This window comes from Epinephelus fuscoguttatus, linkage group LG13, assembly GCF_011397635.1.
Source record: "Epinephelus fuscoguttatus linkage group LG13, E.fuscoguttatus.final_Chr_v1".
Classification (NCBI taxonomy): domain Eukaryota; kingdom Metazoa; phylum Chordata; class Actinopteri; order Perciformes; family Serranidae; genus Epinephelus; species Epinephelus fuscoguttatus.
The window spans coordinates 18,337,177-18,362,404 of record NC_064764.1 but is presented as its reverse complement, the minus strand read 5'-3'; the positions used below and the strand labels follow the sequence as shown (position 1 = coordinate 18,362,404).

Sequence of the window (25,228 nt, the reverse complement as noted above, 5' to 3'; positions counted from 1 at the left end):
TTCCTGGTGCAGAAGGCCCTGGGTTCCTCCTGGTGCAGAGGGCCCCGGGTTCCTCCTGGTGCAGTGAGCCCTGGAATCCTCCTGGTGCAGAGGGCCCTGGGTTCCTCCTGGTGCAGAGGGCCCCAGGTTCCTCCTGGTGCAGGGGACCCCGGGTTCCTCCTGGTGCAGAGGGCCCTGGGTTCCTCCTGGTGCAGAAGGCCCTGGGTTCCTCCTGGTGCAGGGGGCCCTGGGTTCCTCCTGGTGCAGAGGGCCCTGGGTTCCTCCTGGTGCAGAGGGCCCTGGGTTCCTCCTGGTGCAAAAGGCCCTGGGTTCCTCCTGGTGCAGGACCCGGCCTCATGTGTCCAGAGTGTGTCAGCAGTTCCTGGATGATGAAGGCATTGATGCCATTGACCGACCTGCCCGTTCCCCAGACCTGAATCCAACCGAGCACCTTTGGGACATCATGTATCGCAGCATCCACCGCCACCACATTGCACCACAGACTGTCCAGGAGCTGACTGGTGCCCTGATCCAGGTCTAGATCCAGATCCACACACTACTGAGCCACATCATGAGTTGTCCTGAGGAAATTCACACAAGTTGGATCAGCCTGTGATTTTTCCACTTTGATTCTGGGTTTGATTCTGAATTCAGTCCTGAATGAGTTCATGATTTTGGTTTCCATGGATTGTTCTCACATTATTTTGTTCTCAACGAATTACACGATGTAATCAATGAAGATTTTCAATAATTTTGATACTAATAATGATCATTTTAATAAATATAACAATAATACTGATAATATATTGATAACCAATAAAAATGATCATAATGATAAAGGTAATTTCAATATGATGGATGGATGGTGGTGGTGTTGCCATGACGACAGGTATCTGTGAGTGAAATCAGAGCTGAGACAGAGTTGATCAGAAACAGATTTAATAACAGTGTGTTGGAGGTTCAGTCTGTGACATCATCACCTGTCAAACAGGAAGTAGAACTGCTGTGTGATATGAACACATTAATGTCCTCATACAGAGCCAGTGTTTGGTTTGTCCACTCTGGGCCACTGTAGAAACATGGTGATCTCCTTATACGAGGACCTGCTCCCTCCAGTCAGGGTACAGGTGAGCTGGCTCCGCCTCTTCCTGTCTGTGTGTCAGTGTGTGTACAGGTGAGATCAGCCTGTCACAGACAGGTGAGATCAGTGTGTGTCACAGACAGGTGAGATCAGTCTGTCACAGACAGGTGTTGAGGTGCAGACAGGTGAGCTGTAGGGGCGGAGTCACTCTGGTCATGAAGTCTCGTTCTCCTCGACTGAACCTCTTCACCTCTGAAACAAACAACAGGAACTTGGTCAAGATGGCCGCCGCCCTGCAGGTGTTCACCTGACGGCCGTGTGTCAGGGAATGGAGGTTCATCTCTGTCGCCATGGTAACCACTGCTGCGCTGCGCGTGTGTTTACCTTCTGATCTCTGGGTGTTGTGTTTCCTGCAGGTGACAGAGAGCTGACGACACGTGACATCACTGCCGCACACACACAACAGGAAGTGGACCAGAGGGTCATCAGAGTCACACACCTGAGAGAGACACACAGGTAAATACACACGCTGTGACTGGTCCACTGACAGCTGCTGTGATGTCAAACAGGAAGTGGTACTGACCAGGCTCCGCCCCCGAGGGTACACTCTGATGTGACCTCTGACCCTGAGCGCTCGCTGAAGCCCCTCCCACTGAGAATCAGCCAATCCCAGCAGAGGACGAACCAGAGCGCCGGAGAACCAGACGTGGGCCTCACCTGTCCCGTCGTCCATCACCAGCCTGACACACACACACACACACACACACACACACACACGAGTAAAGTACACACTAACACACACACACACACACACACACACACACACACACACACACACACACACACACACACACACACACACACACACACACACACACACACGAGTACAGTGCGCACACACACACACACACACACACACACACACACATGAGTAAAGTACATACTAACACACACACACACACACACACACACACACACACACACACACACACACACACATGGAGAGGACACTTACTTTGCTTTGGACTGAAAGACGGACGATGTTGAAGGACACTGAGGACAGGAACAAGTCTGACAGAGACACAGAGACACATCAGTCAGTGAGGGACAGGAAGTGTCCTCTGGTGGCTGGAGTTCATCACACAATGAAGGAAGGACTCAGTAGAACACACACAGTAGAACACACAGTAGAACACAAAGTAGAACACAAAGTAGAACACAGTAGAAGACAAAGTAGAACACAGTAGAACCCATTGTAAAACACACGTTAGAGCCCATAGTAGAACTCACAGTAGAACACAGTAGAACCCATTGTAGAACACACATTAGAACCCACAGTAGAACACAGTAGAACCCATAGTAGAACACACAGTAGAACACATAGTAGAACACACAGTAGAACACACAGTAGAACCCATAGTAGAACACACAGTAGAACACACAGTAGAACACATAGTAGAACACACAGTAGAACCCATAGTAGAACACACAGTAGAACACAGTAGAACCCATTGTAGAACACACAGTAGAACCCATAGTAGAACCCACAGTAGAACACAGTAGAACACACAGTAGAACAAAGTAGAACTCAGTAGAACACCTGTGTGTAGACGCTCCCACACAGCGAGCAGCTCCACTGCAGCTGCAGGAACAGGAAACACACCACGTGACCTTTGACCCGACCCACAGTGCTCCTCTGCTCCCTGCTCTCTGCCCACACACCCAGGTGCATCATGGGAGCAGGAGGAGGCGTGGCGGAGCTGACAGGAAACACACACACACACACACACACACATGGATCAATCAGTAAATCAATATCATTATCAATACTGTCATTGATCTGTGTGTCTGTGGTTACCTCGTATCTCCAAGTGAGATAACAGTTACTGAACTGACAGGAAGAGAACTGCAGTACACTCCTCCTGACCTGGAACACACACACACACACACACACACACACACACACACACTCAGGTGATATTATATACAACATGTAACCTGTGTGTGTGTGTGTGTGTGTGTGTGTGTGTTACCTGGACACTCTCCTCTGGAAAGCAGACAGCAGCAGTGTGTTGCCAGGCAACAGGCCAGGTGGGTAGGGGGTGTGGCTCAGGTCCAGGTACACCTGGAGGCTCCTCCCACTGTGGTCACACACTGTGAGTCTCACACCTGCAGCAGCAGAGTCAGTGGTCCTGTCGTTCAGACTGATCCTGTCACACACCTGAGCCTGAACACACACCAGCTCTGAGCTGCACACACACACACACACACACACACACACACACCAGGTGAGATGTTTCAGTCACACTCCAGCTGCTTCTCGTTCTGACACTGACAGTCGACCTGTCATGGCGGTGATGCACCTCTGGGTGGTGTCAGTTTGTGACGCAGCTGGTAACGACGTGATGAAAGTAACGTTCTTACAAGGTGGGAGGAGCCCAACTAACCTGAACTTGCACTTCTTCACTTCCTGTATGAGTAAAGAGCCAAATCATGATGTTTTTTTCCCAAAGAACAGCAGCTGTTAGCAGTTAGCAGCTAACTCAAAGAAGAGGAGCAGCTGTTAGCAGTTAGCAGCTAACTCAAAGAAGAGGAGCAGCTGTTAGCAGTTTGTGGCTAACTCAAAGAAGAGGAGCAGCTGTTAGCAGTTAGCAGCTAACTCAAGAAGAACAACAGCAGCTGTTAGCAGTTAGCAGCTAATTCAAAGAAGAGGAGCAGCTGTTAGCAGTTTGTGGTTAACTCAAAGAAGAGGAGCAGCTGTTAGCAGTTTGTGGCTAACTCAAAGAAGAGGAGCAGCTCTAAGCAGTTAGCAGCTAACTCAAAGAAGAGGAGCAGCAGCTGTTAGCAGTTTGTGGCTAACTCAAAGAAGAACAGCAGCTGTAAGCAGTTAGCAGCTAACTCAAAGAACAGGAGCAGCAGCTGTTAGCAGTTTACGGCTAAGTCAAAGAAGAACAGCAGCTGTTAGCAGTTAGCAGCTAACTCAAGAAGAACAACAGCAGCTGTTAGCAGTTAGCAGCTAATTCAAAGAACAGGAGCAGCAGCTGTTAACAGTCAGCAGCTAACTCAAAGTAGAAGATGATGTAAACATGTTATTGAACACATTAAAGTGAATCTGTCAGACAGTGGGACATCGACCAATCAGAGATCAGAGACCAGTCAGAAGAGGAGGAGGAGGAAGATTTACCTGCAGTCCAGCACATCAGAGACAGACAGGACAGAGGACGGGACAGCCTGAGCACACACAGAAAGACACAGTTAAACCTCAATGATCACCTGATCAATAACACATGACTGATTATTGATTATTGATGTTCCAGCTCTCAGTGTGTGTGTGTGTGTGTGTGTGTGTGTGTGTGTGTGTGTTACCTGTGTGCAGGTGTGCAGCCGCAGTGGGCGGATCAGAGTGTGGAACCTCCATTCAGATGGGACCTGCAGGGTGGGGTCAGAGTGGAGCTCCACCCCCCTCCGCCCAGAAACACCACAGCCAATCAGAACGGTCGGATCCTGAGGCACAGACACACATGGACCAATCAGCTGTCAGGTATTTGTCTCACTGCTACAAACACCTACAAGACGTAGCAACGTTATCTGTGGACTTCAGAGTGATGACGGGCTGATGACATCACTGTGACCATGACCTTCTTTACACAACAACAATATTCAGTGACTTTCCAAAACTTTCCAGGACCTGACTCATTCCATGAGTTTTCCAGGTCTGGAAATGAGCTGCTTCTCCAGGTTTTCCAGGACTGTAGGAACCCTGTATTCATGGGCTGGACAGAATAATAGAAACACCTGTCGCCTCTCTGAAACAGGACCGACAGGTGAGAGGACATCAGCCCCGCCCCCTCAGTGACATCACCACAGGTGTGTTTACCTGTGTGTTAGCGGCGATGAGCCTGTAGAAACATCCAGGCTGCAGGAGAGGAAACCATCGAGCTGACACACCTGAGAGCACCAGGACCACCTGCACACACACAGACACACACACACACACACACACACACACACACAGACACACACACACACACGCACCACAGGAGCATTATGGGATGTATTCTTCCTCTTCTTCAGAGGGCGGGGTTTATTCACACGTCTGCTGGGTCACACCCATCAGATGACCTCAGAGCTCGTTACAACCCGCTGAACACAGGGGCATTATGGGATGCTTCAGGTGTCTCACCTTCTCCTGTCTCTCTGACTCCACCTCTCTGTCTGTCATTGGTGCATTCTTCGGGTCCCGCCCCCAGCTGACCACCGGACCAATCACAGCTGCTCTGACAGAGAAGCACTGCGTCAGGCCGGCCTCATCCCCCTTTAACCCCGCCCCCGTGTTCCTCCAGGCCACGCCGTCCTTCTGCTCCACCCGGATCACCATGGAGACGCAGGGCTGGGAGCTGCCGCCCGTCATGGTGACTGTGGAGGAGACAGAGGGGGAGGAGCTTTCTTCTTCTTCTTCTCTTCTTCTCTTCCTCCTCCCTGCTCCCTGTTTCCTGTCTGTGACCTCACCTCCTGACTCCGCCCTCCTCTGTCCCAGGTGTGTAACCATGGCAACAGACGGACTCAGGATGTGGACGTGGTCCAGAGAGAACTGCAGGTACACTCTGACACACACACACACACACACACACACACACACAAACACACACACACACACACCATGATTTAATGTGTGAAACAGACATGGCAGTGACAACGTGACTTCTCTCAGCTCCACCTGTGGTTTGTTCACACCTGTCGACCCTGTGGGGGGTTTGTTTCATTTGAGAGAACTTGTCCACCCTGATGAACTGGTTCTGTTTTCCAATGATAGTCTTCATAGTGTTTTAGATGTTCTTGCTCCTCTGTCTCTTTCACCCACTCTGCCTCCTGGTTTACACCAGAGTTACACCCACTTAAAGCTAAAGGCCGTCACCTGAACACCTTTGTGCATAAACTGGCCTTGTGGAGCACAGAGACATGAACACCAGCCACTTACATACTTCTCTGCTATCTGAAGCTAGATCAACACATGATGCACATCTAATCCAGTCAGGTGAAGGAAACACTCGATCCCTCTCTCCACTGTTCACAACCTTCTACGTCCACCTGACACTCTGGCTCCTCACCTGTTCTCTCCCGCCCAGTCTAACACCTTTATCAACTTTGTTAATGCCAGAACTGAACATATTCACCAGCAGCTGACCACGTCTAACAACACTAACTACAGCTCACCTGATTTGCTTCTCTGTGCTCCCCCTTGCTTCCCTATCTAGTTTGAAACTTCCCACTGTTGCTGAAATATCTTGTCCGATTCATAAATCCAAATCATCTACCTGCCTGTTAGACCCCCTTCTGACTGTAACTGTTCCTTCCTCCCTTTCCTCTGGTCTTGAGCCCACACCTCTCAAACTGCTGCTATGACTCCAGTACTAAAGAAACCTGGTGCAGATCCCAACAACTGGAGCAACTTCCAACCAAATTCAAATGTACCATTCCTCTCTAAAATACTTGAAGGATCAGTTGCAGCTCAGGTCCACACTCACCTTAGACACAACAATCTCAAGTTCAGGCTGGTTGTTGCTGGTTGTTGCTCCTGTCACAGCACTGAGACAGCTCTCGTCAAAATCACTAACAATCTGTGTGCAGCCTTTGACACCATTTCACATAACATCCTCCCAGAAAGATTAGCTACCACTGGTATCACTGGCACTGCTCTAAACTGGTTTAAGGCACATCTCTCTGGCTGCACTCATTTTGTTCAAATCAGCAATTTCAAATCCAAATCTTTTCCAGTTACTAGTGGTGTTCCTCAGGGCTCTGTCCTAAGTCCCCTTTCATCTACATCTGGGCCATATCTTTAGAAAATGTAGTATTCAATTCCACTGTTAGGCCAATGACTCCCAGCTCTACCTGTCCACCAGGCCTACTTCCTGAACTCCTTCATATCTACACACCCTCCTGTACACTGAGATCCTCCTCTGCACTCCAGCTCACATCACCATCTGCTCTCCTGACCACCATGGGTTTTAGATCCTTCAGCCGCTCTGCTCCTCACCTCTGGACGACCTCTTCAACATGACAGTCACAATATTGACTCCCTCACCATTTACAGACCTCGTCTGTAACACACCTGTTCAAGCAGCCATATTCGGTCTGATTTAACAGAGACTCACACATTGATGATGATTTTATGATGATTATTTTATACCTAATGTTTATAATCATGATTTTGTCTCGTCATTATTTTAACTTTATTATAGATCACTGAACTGTTTGATTTTATGATCGATGGATACACTGCTGCTTGTTTTGTGTTTTACTGAGTCTTGTCAGGTGTCCTTGAGTGTCCTGAAAGGTGCCTACAAATAAAATGCATCATTATTGTTATCATTATTATTATTGTTCTGTGTGTGTGTGTGTGTGTGTGTGTGTGTGTGTGTGTGTGTACCTGCAGTGTTTGTGTGTGATGTACTGGTCCTGGTCCAGGTGTTGGTGGGAGGGGAAATCTGATTGGAGGAATCTTTCTATTACCATGGTGAACTGATGTACACACACCAGACAACCTGCAACACACACAAACATTTATTAAACCTGCAGTGACCTTTGACCTGTGTGTGTGTGTGTGTGTGTGTGTGTGTGTGTGTGTGTGTGTGTGTGTGTGTGTGGTACCTATCCAGGCGGTGTTGAAGGCCGCCCTCTGACCTCCCTCCTCTTCCTGGCTGGTTTCCGTGACGACGCAGGCCACAGCTCCCGTCCTGTCTCTGAGCTGCAGAGTGTGTTCAGACGTCTCTGATGGCAGCTCCAACACACCGACCACCAGCAGGGGGCGCCGCCTGCATCACAGCACACACACACACACACACACACACACACACAGAGTGAGGCGTCCTTATTGATCAGGTATTGATCATCTCTGATCAGGAGATAAACAGGGTTCATTACACAGAGTCACAGAATCAGCATCTGTTAAAACATGATGATGTCACAGTGACCTTTGACCACCAAAATCTTATCAGTTCATTTCTGAGTCAAAGTGGACCTTTGTGCCTAATTTCAAAAACTTCCACGGACTGACAGACTGATGGACTGAGGGACTGACAGACTGATGGACTGAGGGACTGAGGGACTGACAGACTGATGGACTGACAGACTGATGGACTGAGGGACTGACAGACTGACAGACTGATGGACTGAGGGACTGACAGACTGATGGACTGAGGGACTGAGGGACTGACAGACTGAGGGACTGACAGACTGAGGGACTGAGGGACTGACAGACTGACAGACTGATGGACTGATGGACTGACAGACTGATGGACTGATGGACTGACGGACTGACGGACTGATGGACTGACAGACTGATGGACTGATGGACTGACGGACTGACGGACTGATGGACTGATGGACTGACAGACTGATGGACTGATGGACTGACAGACTGATGGACTGAGGGACTGACGGACTGAGGGACTGACAGACTGATGGACTGACAGACTGATGGACTGATGGACTGAGGGACTGAGGGACTGATGGACTGATGGACTGAGGGATTGAGGGACTGACAGACTGATGGACTGACAGACTGATGGACTGATGGACTGAGGGACTGAGGGACTGATGGACTGACAGACTGATGGACTGAGGGACTGACAGACTGAGGGACTGACAGACTGAGGGACTGACAGACTGACAGACTGAGGGACTGATGGACTGAGGGACTGACAGACTGAGGGACTGACAGATTGAGGGACTGACAGACTGATGGACGGAGGGACTGATGGACTGACAGACTGATGGATGGAGGGACTGATGGACTGACAGACTGATGGATGGAGGGACTGAGGGACTGACAGACTGATGGACTGAGGGACTGACAGACTGAGGGACTGACAGACTGAGGGACTGACAGACTGATGGACTGAGGGACTGATGGACTGAGGGACTGACAGACTGAGGGACTGACAGACTGATGGACTGACAGACTGAGGGACTGACAGACTGAGGGACTGACAGACTGATGGACGGAGGGACTGATGGACTGACAGACTGATGGATGGAGGGACTGATGGACTGACAGACTGATGGATGGAGGGACTGAGGGACTGACAGACTGATGGACTGAGGGACTGAGGGACTGACGGACTGAGGGACTGACAGACTGATGGACTGAGGGACTGAGGGACTGACAGACTGAGGGACTGACAGACTGATGGACTGACAGACTGACAGACTGATGGACTGAGGGACTGACAGACTGATGGACTGAGGGACTGAGGGACTGACAGACTGAGGGACTGACAGACTGATGGACTGAGGGACTGAGGGACTGACAGACTGATGGACTGAGGGACTGAGGGACTGACGGACTGAGGGACTGAGGGACTGACAGACTGATGGACTGAGGGACTGAGGGACTGAGGGACTGATGGACTGAGGGACTGAGGGACTGACAGACTGAGGGACTGAGGGACTGAGGGACTGACAGACTGATGGACTGAGGGACTGACAGACTGAGGGACTGAGGGACTGAGGGACTGATGGACTGAGGGACTGAGGGACTGATGGACTGAGGGACTGACAGACTGAGGGACTGAGGGACTGACAGACTGATGGACGGAGGGACTGAGGGACTGACAGACTGATGGACTGAGGGACTGACAGACTGACAGACTGAGGGACTGACAGACTGATGGACGGAGGGACTGAGGGACTGACAGACTGATGGACTGAGGGACTGACAGACTGACAGACTGAGGGACTGAGGGACTGACATACTGAGGGACTGAAGGACTGACAGACTGATGGACAGAGGGACAGAGGGACTGAGGGACTGAGGGACTGACAGACTGAGGGACTGACAGACTGATGGACTGAGGGACTGACAGACTGATGGACTGAGGGACTGAGGGACTGAGGGACTGACAGACTGATGGACTGAGGGACTGACAGACTGATGGACTGAGGGACTGACATACTGAGGGACTGACATACTGAGGGACTGAGGGACTGACAGACTGATGGACGGAGGGACTGAGGGACTGAGGGACTGACAGACTGAGGGACTGAGGGACTGAGGGACTGACGGACGGAGGGACTGAGGGACTGACAGACTGACGGACGGAGGGACTGAGGGACTGACAGACTGAGGGACTGAGGGACTGAGGGACTGAGGGACGGAGGGACTGAGGGACTGACAGACTGATGGACGGAGGGACTGAGGGACTGACAGACTGACGGACGGAGGGACTGAGGGACTGACAGACTGATGGACTGAGGGACTGACAGACTGATGGACTGAGGGACTGACAGACTGACGGACGGAGGGACTGAGGGACTGACAGACTGATGGACTGAGGGACTGACAGACTGACGGACGGAGGGACTGAGGGACTGAGGGACTGACAGACTGACGGACGGAGGGACTGAGGGACTGAGGGACTGAGGGACTGACAGACTGATGGTCTGAGGGACTGATGGACTGACAGACTGATGGACTGAGGGACTGAGGGACTGAGGGACTGATGGACTGAGGGACTGAGGGACTGACAGACTGATGGACTGAGGGACTGACAGACTGACAGACTGATGGACTGAGGGACTGATGGACTGACAGACTGATGGACTGACAGACTGACAGACTGATGGACTGAGGGACTGATGGACTGACAGACTGATGGACTGAGGGACTGACAGACTGATGGACTGACAGACTGATGGACTGAGGGACTGATGGACTCACAGACTGAGGGACTGACAGACTGAGGGACTGATGGACTGAGGGACTGACAGACTGAGGGACTGAGGAACTGATGGACTGAGGGACTGACAGACTGACAGACTGATGGACTGAGGGACTGAGGGACTGACAGACTGAGGGACTGACAGACTGAGGAACTGAGGGACTGAGGGACTGACAGACTGACAGACTGACAGACTGATGGACTGAGGGACTGACAGACTGATGGACTGAGGGACTGACAGACTGAGGGACTGAGGGACTGACAGACTGATGGACTGAGGGACTGACAGACTGAGGGACTGAGGGACTGACAGACTGAGGGACTGACAGACTGATGGACTGATGGACTGAGGGACTGACAGACTGATGGACTGAGGGACTGAGGGACTGATGGACTGACAGACTGATGGACTGAGGGACTGAGGGACTGACAGACTGATGGACTGATGGACTGACAGACTGATGGACTGAGGGACTGACAGACTGAGGGACTGACAGACTGATGGACTGAGGGACTGACGAACTGGCGAACTGGCGAACTGATGGACTCATGGGCTGATGGACTCATGGACTGATGGACTCATGGGCTGATGGACTCATGGGCTGATGGACTCATGGGATGATGGACTCATGGGCTGATGGACTCATGGGCTGATGGACTCATGGGCTGATGGACTCATGGGCTGATGGACTCATGGGCTGATGGACTCATGGGCTGATGGACTCATGGACTGATGGACTCATGGGCTGATGGACTCATGGGCTGATGGACTCATGGGATGATGGACTCATGGGCTGATGGACTGAAGGGGTGATGGACTCATGGGCTGATGGACTCATGGGATGATGGACTCATGGGCTGATGGACTCATGGGCTGATGGACTCATGGGATGATGGACTCATGGGCTGATGGACTCATGGGATGATGGACTCATGGGATGATGGACTCATGGGCTGATGGACTCATGGGATGATGGACTCATGGGCTGATGGACTCATGGGCTGATGGACTCATGGGATGATGGACTCATGGGCTGATGGACTGAAGGGGTGATGGACTGACGAACAGCCAGACTGTTGGACCGAGGGACTGAGGAACTGATGGACTGATGTGCACAGGTAAAAACAGAGACTGATCTGAGCTGAATGTCACTTTACCTGAGTGCGTCTCCAGTCTCAGGGTCAGAGGTCAGAGTCCTACAGGACCAGGACAGTGCTGTGTTTAGCTGAGACCTGGTCAGACTGGGTCCACCAGAGGGCAGCAGAGAGCTCAGAGACAAAGAAGACCAGCACTCTGACTGGAGGGACTGAGTGAGCTCTGATACACTGATGGACTGAGACACTGCAGGGTCCACGCTGTACTGTGGAGACACAGAGGACACTGGAGACACAGAGGACACTGTGCTGTGGAGACACAGAGGACACTGTACTGTGGAGACACAGAGGACACTGGAGACACAGAGGACACTGTGCTGTGGAGACACAGAGGACACTGTGCTGTGGAGACACAGAGGACACTGTACTGTGGAGACACAGAGGACACTGGAGACACAGAGGACACTGTACTGTGGAGAGACAGAGGACACTGTGGAGACACAGAGGACACTGTACTGTGGAGACACAGAGGACACTGGAGACACAGAGGACACTGTACTGTGGAGACACAGAGGACACTGGAGACACAGAGGACACTGTACTGTGGAGAGACAGAGGACACTGTGGAGACACAGAGGACACTGTACTGTGGAGAAACAGAGGACACTGTACTGTGGAGACACAGAGGGCACTGGAGACACAGAGGACACTGTACTGTGGAGAGACAGAGGATACTGTGATGTGGAGACACAGAGGACACTGGAGACACAGAGGACACTGTACTGTGGAGAGACAGAGGACACTGTGGAGACACAGAGGACACTGTGCTGTGGAGACACAGAGGACACTGCAGGTTGTCTACCTGTGTTAGAGGACAGGTGTGAGGCTCGTCCAACATCTCTGAGTAGATGTCCCGCCTTCCTCTTCCTCTTCCTCTTCCTCGTCTCCACACAAACTCCATCATCTTCCAGGACAACACACACACACACTGCTGCTTCAACACACTGGGAACCAGACTGGAGACAGACAGACAGGGGGACAGAGCGACAGACGGGGACAAAGGGACAGACAGGGGAACAGACAGATAGACAGAGGAACAGACAGACAGGGGGTCAGAGCGACAGACGGGGACAAAGGGACAGACAGAGGAACAGACAGATAGACAGGGGGACAGACAGACGGGGACAGACAGGGGACAGACAGAGGGACATGTTTGTACAGTGTTAAGGATCAGGCGTGTGCACTCCACATGATCTTGTTCGTCATCATTTACCTGTGCAGGTGTTCACTGTATCAGCCTCCTCACCTGTGTGTGAGCTGGGAGCTCAGGTGACAGGTCCACAGGTACTCAGACACGCCCATGTTCTTCTCCAGCAGTAACCGTGGTAACACTCCATCACCGGGGCAGCTGGAGTCCGGCGATGAGCCCACCACCCTGCTGAAGGTGGTGACCCTGAGGGTGGAGCGCAGACAGGTGCAAAGCATGCTGGGAGGAAAATCAGGACAGGGCCGGTACAGGAAGTGGACGTGATGGAGCTGCAGGGGGAGCAAACAAAAACTGTGACTCACACCTGTACTGTAACTCACACCTTTACTGTGACTCACCTTTAGGTAACATCATTAGAAATCACTCTATAAATTTCCATTGTTATGCGGATGATACTCAGTTGTATTTATCGATGAAGCCAGAAGAAAGTAATCAATTAACTAAACTCCATAACTGCCTTAAAGACATAAAAACCTGGATGAGCACCAATTTCCTGATGTTAAATTCAGACAAAACTGAAGTTATTGTTCTTGGCCCCAAACAACTCAGAGACTCTTTATCTGATGACATAGTTTCTCTAGATGGCATTGCTCTGGCCTCTAGCACTACCGTAAGAAACCTCGGAGTAACATTTGATCAAGATTTGTCTTTTAATTCTCATTTAAAACAAACCTCACGGACTGCATTTTTTCATCTGCGTAATATTGCGAAAATTAGGCCTATCCTGACCCGAAAAGATGCAGAAAAATTGGTCCACGCTTTTGTTACCTCAAGGCTGTATTACTGTAACTCTCTATTATCAGGTAGCTCTAGTAAGTCCTTAAAAACTCTCCAGCTAATTCAGAATGCAGCAGCACGTGTACTAACAGGAACTAAGAAACAAGATCATATTTCTCCTGTTTTAGCTTCTCTGCACTGGCTCCCTGTAAAATCCAGAATTGAATTTAAAATCCTACTGTTAACTTATAAAGCTCTAAATGGTCAAGCTCCGTCATATCTTAGAGAGCTCATAGTGCCATATTATCCCACCAGAACACTGCGCTCTGAGAACGCAGGGTTACTCGTGGTCCCTAAAGTCTCCAAAGTAGATCAGGAGCCAGAGCCTTCAGCTATCAGGCTCCTCTCCTGTGGAATCATCTTCCTGTTACGGTCCGGGAGGCAGACACCGTCCACATTTAAGACTAGACTTAAGACTTTCCTCTTTGATAAAGCTTATAGTTAGGGCTGGCTCAGGCTTGCCCTGTACCAGCCCCTAGTTAGGCTGACTTAGGCCTAGTCTGCCGGAGGACCCCCCTATAATACACCGGGCACCTTCTCTCCTTCTCTCTCTCTCTCTCTCTCTCTCTCGTATTCTATTACTGCATCTTGCTAACTCGGCCATTCTGGATGTCACTAACTCGGCTTCTTCTCCGGAGCCTTTGTGCTCCACTGTCTCTCAGATTAACTCATATCACAGCGGTGCCTGGACAGCGTGACGTGTGTGGTTGTGCTGCTGCCGTGGTCCTGCCAGATGCCTCCTGCTGCTGCTGCTGCCATCATTAGTCATTAGTCATACTTCTACTGTTATTATACACATATGACTATTGTCACACATGTATACTGCCAGATATTAATACATACTTTCAACATATTGTACCGCAGTAACCAGAACTATAACTATAATATTATTACTTTCATTAATGTTGTTGTAAGCTACTGTCATTACCTGCATCTCTCTCTCTCTCTCTCTCTCTCTCTCTCTCTCTGTCTCTCTCTCTCTCTCTGTCTCATTGTGTCATGTGGATTACTGTTAATTTATCATGCTGATCTGTTCTGTACGACATCTATTGCACGTCTGTCCATCCTGGAAGAGGGATCCCTCCTCAGTTGCTCTTCCTGAGGTTTCTACCGTTTTTTCCCCGTTAAAGGGTTTTTTGGGGAGTTTTTCCTGATCAGCTGTGAGGGTCTTAAGGACAGAGGGATGTCGTATGCTGTAAAGCCCTGTGAGGCAAATTGTGATTTGTGATATTGGGCTTTATAAATAAAATTGATTGATTGATTGACCTATACTGTGACTCACCTGTACTGTGACTCACACCTGTACTGTGACTTAAACCTGTACTGTGACTCACCTGTACTGTGACTTAAACCTGTACTGTGACTCGCCTGTACTGTGACTCACCTGTACTGTGACTTAGACCTGTACTCTGACTCACACCTGTACTGTGACTTAGACCTGTACTGTGACTCGCCTGTGCTGTGACTCACACCTGTACTGTGACTCACACCTGTCCTGTGACTTAGACCTGTACTGTGACTCACACCTTTACTGTGACTCACCTGTACTGTGACTCGCCTGTACTGTGACTCACCTGTGCTGTGACTCACACCTGTACTGTGACTCACACCTTTACTGTGACTCGCCTTTACTGTGACTCGCCTGTACTGTGACTCACACCTGTACTGTGACTCACACCTTTACTGTGACTCACCTGTACTGTGACTCACACCTGTACTGTGACTCACACCTTTACTGTGACTCGCCTTTACTGTGACTCACCTGTACTGTGACTCACACCTGTACTGTGACTCACACCTGTACTGTGACTCACCTGTACTGTGACTCACACCTGTACTGTGACTCACCTGTACTGTGACTCACACCTGTACTGTGACTCACACCTGTACTGTGACTCACCTGTACTGTGACTCACACCTGTACTGTGACTCACACCTGTACTGTCACTCACACCTGTACTGTGATTCACACCTGTACTGTCACTCACACCTGTACTGTGATTCACACCTGTACTGTGACTCACCTGTACTGTGACTCACACCTGTACTGTGACTCACCTGTACTGTGACTCACACCTGTACTGTAACTCACCTGTACTGTGACTCACACCTGTACTGTGACTCACCTGTACTGTGACTCACACCTGTACTGTGACTCACCTGTACTGTGACTCACACCTGTACTGTGACTCACACCTGTACTGTCACTCACACCTGTACTGTCACTCACACCTGTACTGTGATTCACCTGTACTGTGACTCACACCTGTACTGTGACTCACCTGTACTGTGACTCACACCTGTACTGTGACTCACACCTGTACTGTGACTCACACCTGTACTGTCACTCACACCTGTACTGTGATTCACACCTGTACTGTCACTCACACCTGTACTGTGATTCACCTGTACTGTGACTCACACCTGTACTGTGACTCACCTGTACTGTGACTCACACCTGTACTGTCACTCACACCTGTACTGTGACTCACACCTGTACTGTCACTCACACCTGTACTGTTACTCACCTGTACTGTGACTCACACCTGTACTGTGACTCACCTGTACTGTGACTCACACCTGTACTGTCACTCACACCTGTACTGTGACTCACACCTGTACTGTGACTCACCTGTACTGTCACTCACACCTGTACACCTGTACCGTGACTGTGACTCACCTCCACAGAGTCTCCTGCTCTCAGTTTCCTCCTCAGAGTCGGCTGATAGGCCAGGCACAGTCCCACCTTCCTGTCGATGACATACAGCCCCGCCCCCTCACTCACCACCTCAGTCACAGTACCCTATCAGAGGAGAGAGGTGGGGCTTACAGCACAGGTAACATTTTTACAGCCAATCAGAGCTCAGTGTTTTTATGTAGTTTACCTGGTAACTGATGACTCTGGACTTTTTCATCCTGACAGCTGATTGGACGACGTCTCTGTCAGCTTCTGCCTCTTCACAGTCGTCATCGTTGACATATGACATCATCAGCGGAGGGGGCGTGTCTGTGGGTGAGTCAGTGTGTGTGTCGTCTGCAGGAGTGTGTGTGTAGTTTGTGTGTATTTCAGAATGGTCTGTCACACACAGGACGTTGTTTCCTCTCCAGCCTCGTAGGACACACACACGCAGTGCCGTCACACACACACTCTGACCAACACACATACACTGAGTCCACCATAGCCTGCTGCTGTCCTACAGAGAGACAGAGACAGACAAAGACAGAGACACAGAGACCTCAGTTTGACTCTCAGGTATTAGACTGTCACTGTGTTTAACTTCTCAGGAAGTGACATCATTCACCTTGACGAGGACAGGAAGAGTGTGGACGTCGTCCGTCAGCGAGAAGCAGAAGAAGGTTGTTCCTGCTACATCCAGCAGAGGACAGACTGAAGCCACCTGTCCACAGACTGAGACACGCTGTCCACGAGTCCTGAGAGACAGAGACAGACAGAATCAGAGACAGACAGAGACAGACAGACAGACAGACAGACAGAGACAGAGACAGGTAGTCACAGTGCAGCTCCCCGATGCTTCCCTCCCTCCAGTTCTCATACAGAGGTCAGAGGTCACCTGTGACAGGTGACTCACCTGTTGTGCAGTAAACCAGCAGCCTCTCTGACTCCGACTGCTCTGCTAAGACCCGCCCCTCCTCCAGGACCAACAGCCAATCCCTGCTCAGGACCGGGAGACAGCAGAACGGGAGAACCAATCAGCTCCATGTACCCTCCGCCCCCATCCTGGTCCAGGTCCTGCCCCGGGGCATTGTGGGGGATGTAGTTCCAGTGAGGGAGGAAGACAGGACGATTCATCCATAGAGGAGATGGAGACAGGCACTGGAGACAGAGAGAGAGAGAGACAGAGAGAGAGAGGGGGAGGGAGACAGACAGAGAGACAGAGACAGACACAAAGAGACAGAGAGATATAGAGACAGACAGACAGATGTTCAATAAACAGTGGAGCAAATCTATAATCAGTATTTACTCATCATCAGCATCATTTACCTGTGTGACATCAGACCTCAGGTGTCCCCCACACTCACTTGATGACATCACACCTCACACTCACCTGATGACATCAGACCTCAGGTGTCCCCCACACTCACCTAATGACATCAGACCTCAGGTGTCCCCCACACTCACCTGATGACATCAGACCTCAAGTGTCCCCCACACTCACCTGATGACATCACACCTCAGGTGTCCCCCACACTCACCTGATGACATCACACCTCAGGTGTCCCCCACACTCACCTGATGACATCACACCTCACACTCACCTGATGACATCAGACCTCAGGTGTCCCCCACACTCACCTGATGACATCACACCTCAGGTGTCCCTCACACTCACCTCACACCTGACGCTGCCACTGGCGTCCATCAGCCTCCACTCTCCGCCCCGCCCCTCTCTCAGACAGCCAATCAGCAGCAGGTTGACTCGTGGCAGAGCCTGGTGACCCGGCAGCGAAAGCTCCGCCTCCTTGACCCATGCTCGCTGCTGATTGGTGCTCCAGGACAGGTTACTGACACAGGCCAGGTGCTGCCGGGAGCACAGCTCAGAGACGGACACCAGTCTGGTGACGAGGTCAGCAGAGGTCAGAGGTCAAAATAGAAGCTACAGTAATACTGTTGATGATGATGATGATGATGGTCATACCTGTAGCTGACAGGTAAGGTGTGTGTGACGGCCATGTTGTTCTGTATCTTCCTCACCACACACACACTCAGCTGATGAGCACACACACCTGCAGCGGGAACACAACAGACCGATGACGACACCTGTACCTGAACCTCTCACTGCCACAACACTCTATGAGCTGATTGGCTGACTCACCTGTCGATAAGTGGTCAGCAGCAGGAGGGGCGGAGCCATAGAGGACAGGAACCAGGTGTAGTGTGATGAATCTGAAGATGTCCTTCAACCAGAGCGCCTCCTGCAGGAGGAAGAGAGGTTTAGATACACAGAGGGTCAGCGTGGCTCCGCCCTGACGTCTGACACACACACAGTGCCGCCGCCGCCACGTCTGTCACAGGATGAGCCTGAATATCTGCTGACATCATCAGTCTGCTGACATCATCAGTCTGTCACCTGAGGTTACCTGTCTACAGTCATACATACTCCTGTTAACCTCGCTGTGTCAGATTTACCTGGTGACTTCCAGCTCAATGCGTCTGTGGTTGTCATGGTGACAACAGCTGTTTTCCACCAATCACCTGTGTCCACGTGATCATACAGGTTTTATTGATCTGTAGCACAATGACAGTCTTTATGTTTAACTGGATTCAAACAGCTGCTCTTTGTACTGGGAACCAGTGAGATCCCATCATGTTCAAACAGGCACCAAAGATTAAACTGTGTCGGAGATATTTACATTTACAGGAAACCTAACCCGCTCTCTTCCTGTTCCCGACATGACGTCACAACAGGTGTGACTCGGAAGGTGACAGGTGTCCTCTGACATGAGTCCAGAGACAGATCAGGTCAGCAGTGTTTGACATAATGAACAACAGGACACAGAGACATCTCGAGGACATCTTCGTGTCCTCTATACCTGGTTGAACCACAGACACGTCCAGCTGAGAGTCACCTGTTCACACGGTTACAGGTAAATCTGAACCACCGCACATCATTACATCACTGACGTCATCAGTGTAGTTAAACACCGTCATAGCTCGGCGCAGTTTACAGCTCGGTGTGTCACACGTGAGCCGATGTTAACAGGACACATGAGAGACTGCAGAGCTGCCTTCAGTGTCCCTCTGTCCTCTGTCTGTTGTCTCTCTGAAGCTAAAGTTTATTAAATCCACACATTTTAAACGGAAGTTCGTCTATCGAAGTTACTGACTGCGTCTCCGCTGGGTTTGAACTGATCCAGGAACAGCTGCTCAGAGTCCATGTCTTCATCAGGTGTTTAATATGAGCCGTGTCCGCACTGTCAACAAAACCAGCCCGCACTAAGTCTTCAAACTGGACTTCCTGTTCAACTACGGTGTCCGGAGAGGCTCAAACGGTCCACAGCGGAGCGCTTACAGGATGTGTCTCTGCTGCCACACAGCGGTCAGGTTTATGACCGCATGTTATTAATTATTAACGTTTTATTAATATAATTAACGTGTTATTAATGATGGGTTGTGATGAAGTTTTTACTTTGGACATCACACTCAGTAAAACGTCTGACAGAAAAAAAGAATATATATATATATATATATATATATGGTTAAAACGACTCAACATTTATTAAGGAGTGTACATTGTTTACTGTGTTCACAACACTTCTTACATTGTCCGTATCCGTTTTTTCTCTAAATGGGTTAGGGGTTTAAGAGATAATGTTAAGTGTAAAGCTTTATTTTTGTTTGCAAAACCACAGAAATCAGATTTTTGTTTTTTTCAAGAGTCACATACACTGGTAAATGATGCTTCTTTTTGGAAAACTCAATGGGGAAATGACCTGTGGTTCTCACATGGCTCAAAAAGATCAGCAGGGGTTACTATCTTAAAAAACAACTTTAGTGGTGTTATCTTACACTCAGAAAGTGACCCCGACGGCCACTATGTTATATTAATCCTTAATGTTAACAACAACATAATCCTTCTTACCAACTTGTATGGATATAACTCAAAACCTGAAAATGATTTTTTATTTGATGCTTTAGAATCTAGGTTTTTACACTGGTTATCAGTTTACCCAAATGCTGCACTCCTCGTGGATGGCGACTACAACATTACAACACTGCAGTGTAGAGGGTGAAGAGGAACAGTGCCAGCACTGTCCCCTGCAGGGCCCCCGTACTGCAGACAACCAAGTCCGATACACAATCCTGGGTCCTGACATACTGCGGCCGGTTCGTGAGGTAGTCCAGGATCCAGGATGTGAGGTGATTAGCCACCCCTATGTGCTCCAGTTTGTCCCTCAGAAGCGCAGGCTGTATGGTGTTGAAAGCGCTGCAGAAATCAAAGAACATGATTCTCACAGAGCTTCAGAGCTTCTCCAGGTGAGAAAGAGCTCTATGCAGGAGGAAGATGACGGTGTCGTCCACCCCAATGCCAGGCTGGTAGGCAAACTGCAGCGGGTCCATTGAAGGGCCTACTGCGGGACGGAGACGAGACAGGACCAGGCGCTCCAGAGTCTTCATGAGGTGTGATGTTAATGCCACCGGTCTGAAGCTGCTGAAGTCCTTGGGGTGCGGAGTCTTGGGCACAGGTACCACGCAGGATGTCTTCCACAGCTGTGGTACTCTCCCTGGCCTCAGGCTCAGGTTGAAGATGGTTTCAACTATCCTGCACAGTTGGTCTGCGCAGGACTTCAAGAGCCTGGAGCTGATGCTGTCTGGACCTTCCTCGTGTTTATCCTCCTCAGCTGATCTCTCACCTGACAGGTAGTGAAGGACAAGCTGGAGCAGGGGGGCTGTGTGCTGGGGGGTGGAGGTGGTGAGGTGGGGGGTGGTGAGATGTCCGGGGGAGCGGGGGTGGGGGAGGTGTTGAAGCAGTGTGCCAGGAGTGTAGGTGGGGGGGAAGGTGAAGGTGAGGATGAGGGGGGTTGCAGCTGTGATGTCTGTGCCAGAGGAGGGGCAGACTGATCAAATCTACTGAAGAACAGATTCAAATCATTCACCCACTGCTGGTCACCTCTGGCCTGGGAGTCTGGCTGTTTGGGTCCTGAGATGGTTTTCAGACCTCTCCAGACTCCGCTGATGTCGCTCTGCTGCAGCTGTTCCTCCATCTTCTTTTTGTATCCTTCCTTTCCCCGCCTAATGTTTTTCCGTAGCTCCTTCTGCACGGCCTTCAGCTCCTCTTTAGTTCCAGAGTTAAAAGTTCTCCGCTTCTCCTTCAGGAGAGCTTTTAAATCTGGAGTAAACCAGGGTTTGGTGTTGGAGAAGCAGCGTACAGACCTGGTGGGTACGGTGCTTTCCACACAGAAGTTTATGTAGTCCATAATGCATGATGTCAGTCTGTCAGTGTTCCTGTCCATGGGAATCACTGAGTACCTCCCACACAGTGGTCTTGAAGTAGTCTTTCAGGGCCTCCTCGGCCTCCTCAGGCCACATCTTCACAGTGCGGGTGGTTGCTGGTTCTCTCTGCACCAGAGGTCTGTAGACAGGCAGAAGATGAACCAGGTTGTGATCAGCTCTTCCCAGGGGGGGCAGGGGGGATGAGTGGTATGCCTCCTTGGTGTTGGCATAAAATAAATCCAGTGTCTCTGGTGTGGCAGGAAACATACTGGGTGAAGGTGGGCAGGGTGGTGGATGGACAGGCGTGGCTGAAGTCCCCAGAGATCAGAAGGAGGGCCTGAGGGTGCTGTGTCTGCAGCCTACTTGTAACAGAGTGGAGAACGTCACAAGCAGACTCAGCTTTAGCAGACGGGGGGACATACACTGCTACCATAATGACATGAGAAAACTCCCTGGGTAGATAATATGGTCTCATGCCAACAGCCAGCAGCTCAATGTCCCTGCAGCAATGCTGTTCCTTGATAGTGATGTGCCCAGAGTTACACCATCTATCATTCACAAACACAGCCTCCTCCTTTCCTCTTACTGCTGTCTGCTGTCCTGTCCTAACAGGATACACTACATCAGGAAATCGATTTTAATGAACTCATATGAACATGGTGGCCTAAACTTTCTTGATTTCTCTACCCTAAATAACACTTTCAAAATAAATTGGATTAAACAATTCCTTAAAAACCCATCCTCAATCTGGAATTTTATTCCAAATTATTTATTTTCAAAACTGGCCTTAAATTCATTTTAATCTGCAACTACAGTATTGAAAAAAATCCCCCTAAAGTTGTCCAATTTCCATAAACAAATGCTTCTTTCCTGGTCCTTAATTTACAAGCACAATTTCTCACCCCACAGATACTACATTTGGAATAATAGAGACATTTTATACAAACATAAATCTTTATTTTTGGAAAACTGGTTTGTCCATGGAATTTACTTAGTTAAGCAACTTTTTAATTCTAAAGGTGTTTTAATGTCTTACTCTGAACTTTTAGACAAGTACGGTATTCCCATACCACCAAAGGAAAATGCTCAGGTTTTTGATGCAATCCCATCTGGTGTCATAACGCTTCTTAAAAACTCTGTAGCTTCCGAATTAACCTTATTGAATTTGGATCCTGCTGATACTAGTGTGGGTCAAATCTGTTTTGCCACTAAGAAAGGAAACAACAACCGTGATATACGTGCCCTATTTCAGAAGGACGTGGTCTCTGTCCCAAATGTGGTCTCTTACTGGAATAGCTTCACTCCAGACCTGAACTGGACGAAAATATGGTGTCTTCCATCCAAATATCTGATCTTAAACAAGGTCAAAGAAGTGACTCTTAAAATGATTCATCGGTTTTACCCCTGAAAGTTGTTTTTACGGAGATACAAAAAAGACATTGACGTGGACTGCTCATTCTGCCAACAAACTGAAGAAGATCTATGTCACTTGTTCTGGTCCTGCTCTTTCTCTGATGCTTTCTGGCGAGACGTCGGTATATTCATTTCCTAAAACACTGACTCTGATTTTTCGCTTACATATGTAAATGTATTGTTTGGATTTTTTTCATATAATGCTAAAAAAACAAATCAATATTATATCATCAATCAATCCTGTTACTTGCAAAATACCATATCCACAAATCTAAATTCTCTAACCACAAACCATCTTTTTTAATTTTTGAGAAGGAATTCAAACAATACATTACCACAATCCATCGTTCTAAAAACCAAAAAGCCATCAAAACTACTGATCTATGTACACTGTATAATATCTGTATGAATTAGTTTGTCCTTTTTGTCTACAATCCATACCCCTGGCATCACTGTGTTTTATGTTCAGGTCCTATTTGCACTACTGCAATGACCAACTTTTGAATAAAGTTTGCAAAAAAAAAAAAAGAGGAGGAGCTTCAGTAGTGAGGAACTCATTCAGCGACTCCTCTGGCAGCAGCAGTGATTCTGTCTGATCACAGATGATTTATACTGAACTATGAACTATGTATATATATATATATATATATAGTTCATGGTGACAAACATCATGGACTGATCATCATGAATTTATGAACATTTAAATATGAAATTACGGTATCAAATAATTATAATTTTAAGCACCTTTTCCAGGCCATTCTCTTGTTTGTTTGTTTTATTTGTTTGTTTATGACTTTATTATTCTAAACTAACTTCCTTGTTTTTAATTTTCCCTTTTTTTTTTTTTTTTTAAATTAATGTCTTACAATTTTGGGGGGTAATTTATTCTTCCATTGCTTGTCACCTTCTTCCTATGTTTTTGGGGAGACATCAGGTCAGTGTGATAAGACAGAAGAACTCAGGTTCAGTCTTTGTACCTGACACAGGAGGAACACGGCCCCTCAGCCAGAGACACACTGACTGAACACACAGCCTTCAAATGCTAAAGTATTCTTTAGTTTAATTTCTTCATCATTATCAATGATAATAATAATATTAATAAAATTAATAATAATAATAATAATAATAATAATAATAAATAATAATAATGACAGAACCTTTTCCATTACACAATCTCCATCTTCGGCCCTGTCGCCCCTCCTCCACCTCGCCACCCATTGGCTGTTTGATCTGACAGACACTGACTCTGACCAATCAGACGCAGGCGTCCAAACTCCCTCCGCGTAGATTTCCCGCCCTGCTGTCGTTGCTAGGCAGGGCGGAGCCGCGTGGCAACGAGCTTTGAATTGCGGCCCCGTGAGCCAATCACAGACGAGTATCAGGACGAGCTCCGCCCAGGTTGGCCGGCCCAGTTCCCGCCCTCTGAATGGGGGCGTTGCTGGGGGGCGTGGTCGGGCTCGAGCTCGACCCAGTTTGAAAGTGAACCACCGTCTCCAGTGAGTCGCTGCTTCAGCCACCAAACAACAACAAGAAGAACCAACAGGAACCGACCAGAACCGACCCGGACTCTGCTGCAGCCTGTACCGGCCCTCCTGACGAGTGAGTACCCAGTCCATCCTCCTCCCGCCGCGGCACGCGCAGTTAACGGAAAACGAGTTAGCTTTGAGTCACCGGTTTTTCAGTGCTGTGCAAAATCCGGTGATAAAAGATCCGTGAATGAGACTGAAACGGGAATAAAATGGCCGCTGTAACAGGCACAGTGTGGCGGATATTTGTTCGGGTCTCCGCGGGCGCGCGGAGCGGACTGACCGAGACGTGTTGTTGTAAACACGAAACGCCCATTATGGAATATGAATGCCAGGAAATAGCCTTATCCCGTCCATACAACACTGACCTCTCCGGAGCATAACCGGAGCCCTGCATTGAAAATGCGTAGCTGT

At 49.3% G+C, this 25,228-nt stretch overlaps 1 protein-coding gene and 1 pseudogene across 4 annotated transcripts; one reads left to right on the top strand and one right to left on the bottom strand.

Moving 5' to 3' along the window:
* Positions 1-909: 909 nt before the first annotated feature.
* Positions 910-19,906, bottom strand: ctc1 (CTS telomere maintenance complex component 1). Of its 4 annotated transcripts, none has more exons than XM_049595050.1 (24): positions 19,769-19,906; positions 18,757-18,856; positions 18,580-18,667; positions 18,274-18,496; positions 17,512-17,756; positions 17,224-17,353; positions 16,807-17,115; positions 16,602-16,724; positions 13,184-13,413; positions 12,740-12,893; positions 11,941-12,143; positions 7,712-7,875; positions 7,491-7,605; positions 5,244-5,664; positions 4,938-5,027; positions 4,427-4,564; positions 4,245-4,291; positions 3,094-3,309; positions 2,919-2,987; positions 2,661-2,820; positions 2,076-2,131; positions 1,644-1,851; positions 1,445-1,559; positions 910-1,312 (listed from the first exon to the last, which is right to left on the bottom strand). In XM_049595050.1, the coding sequence occupies exons 1-24, from the start codon at positions 19,817-19,819 to the stop codon at positions 1,218-1,220; spliced, it is 3,750 nt and encodes a 1,249-aa protein (XP_049451007.1). In that variant the 5' UTR covers positions 19,820-19,906; the 3' UTR covers positions 910-1,217. The 4 variants fall into 4 exon arrangements, with proteins under 4 accessions (XP_049451007.1, XP_049451006.1, XP_049451008.1 ...); XM_049595049.1 differs by having other exon boundaries at positions 18,580-18,674; positions 18,758-18,856; XM_049595051.1 differs by having other exon boundaries at positions 1,644-1,800; positions 18,580-18,674; positions 18,758-18,856.
* A 1,954-nt stretch (positions 19,907-21,860) lies between these two features.
* LOC125899212 (uncharacterized) overlaps positions 21,861-25,228 on the top strand; it is a 4,421-nt pseudogene continuing 1,053 nt past the window's right edge.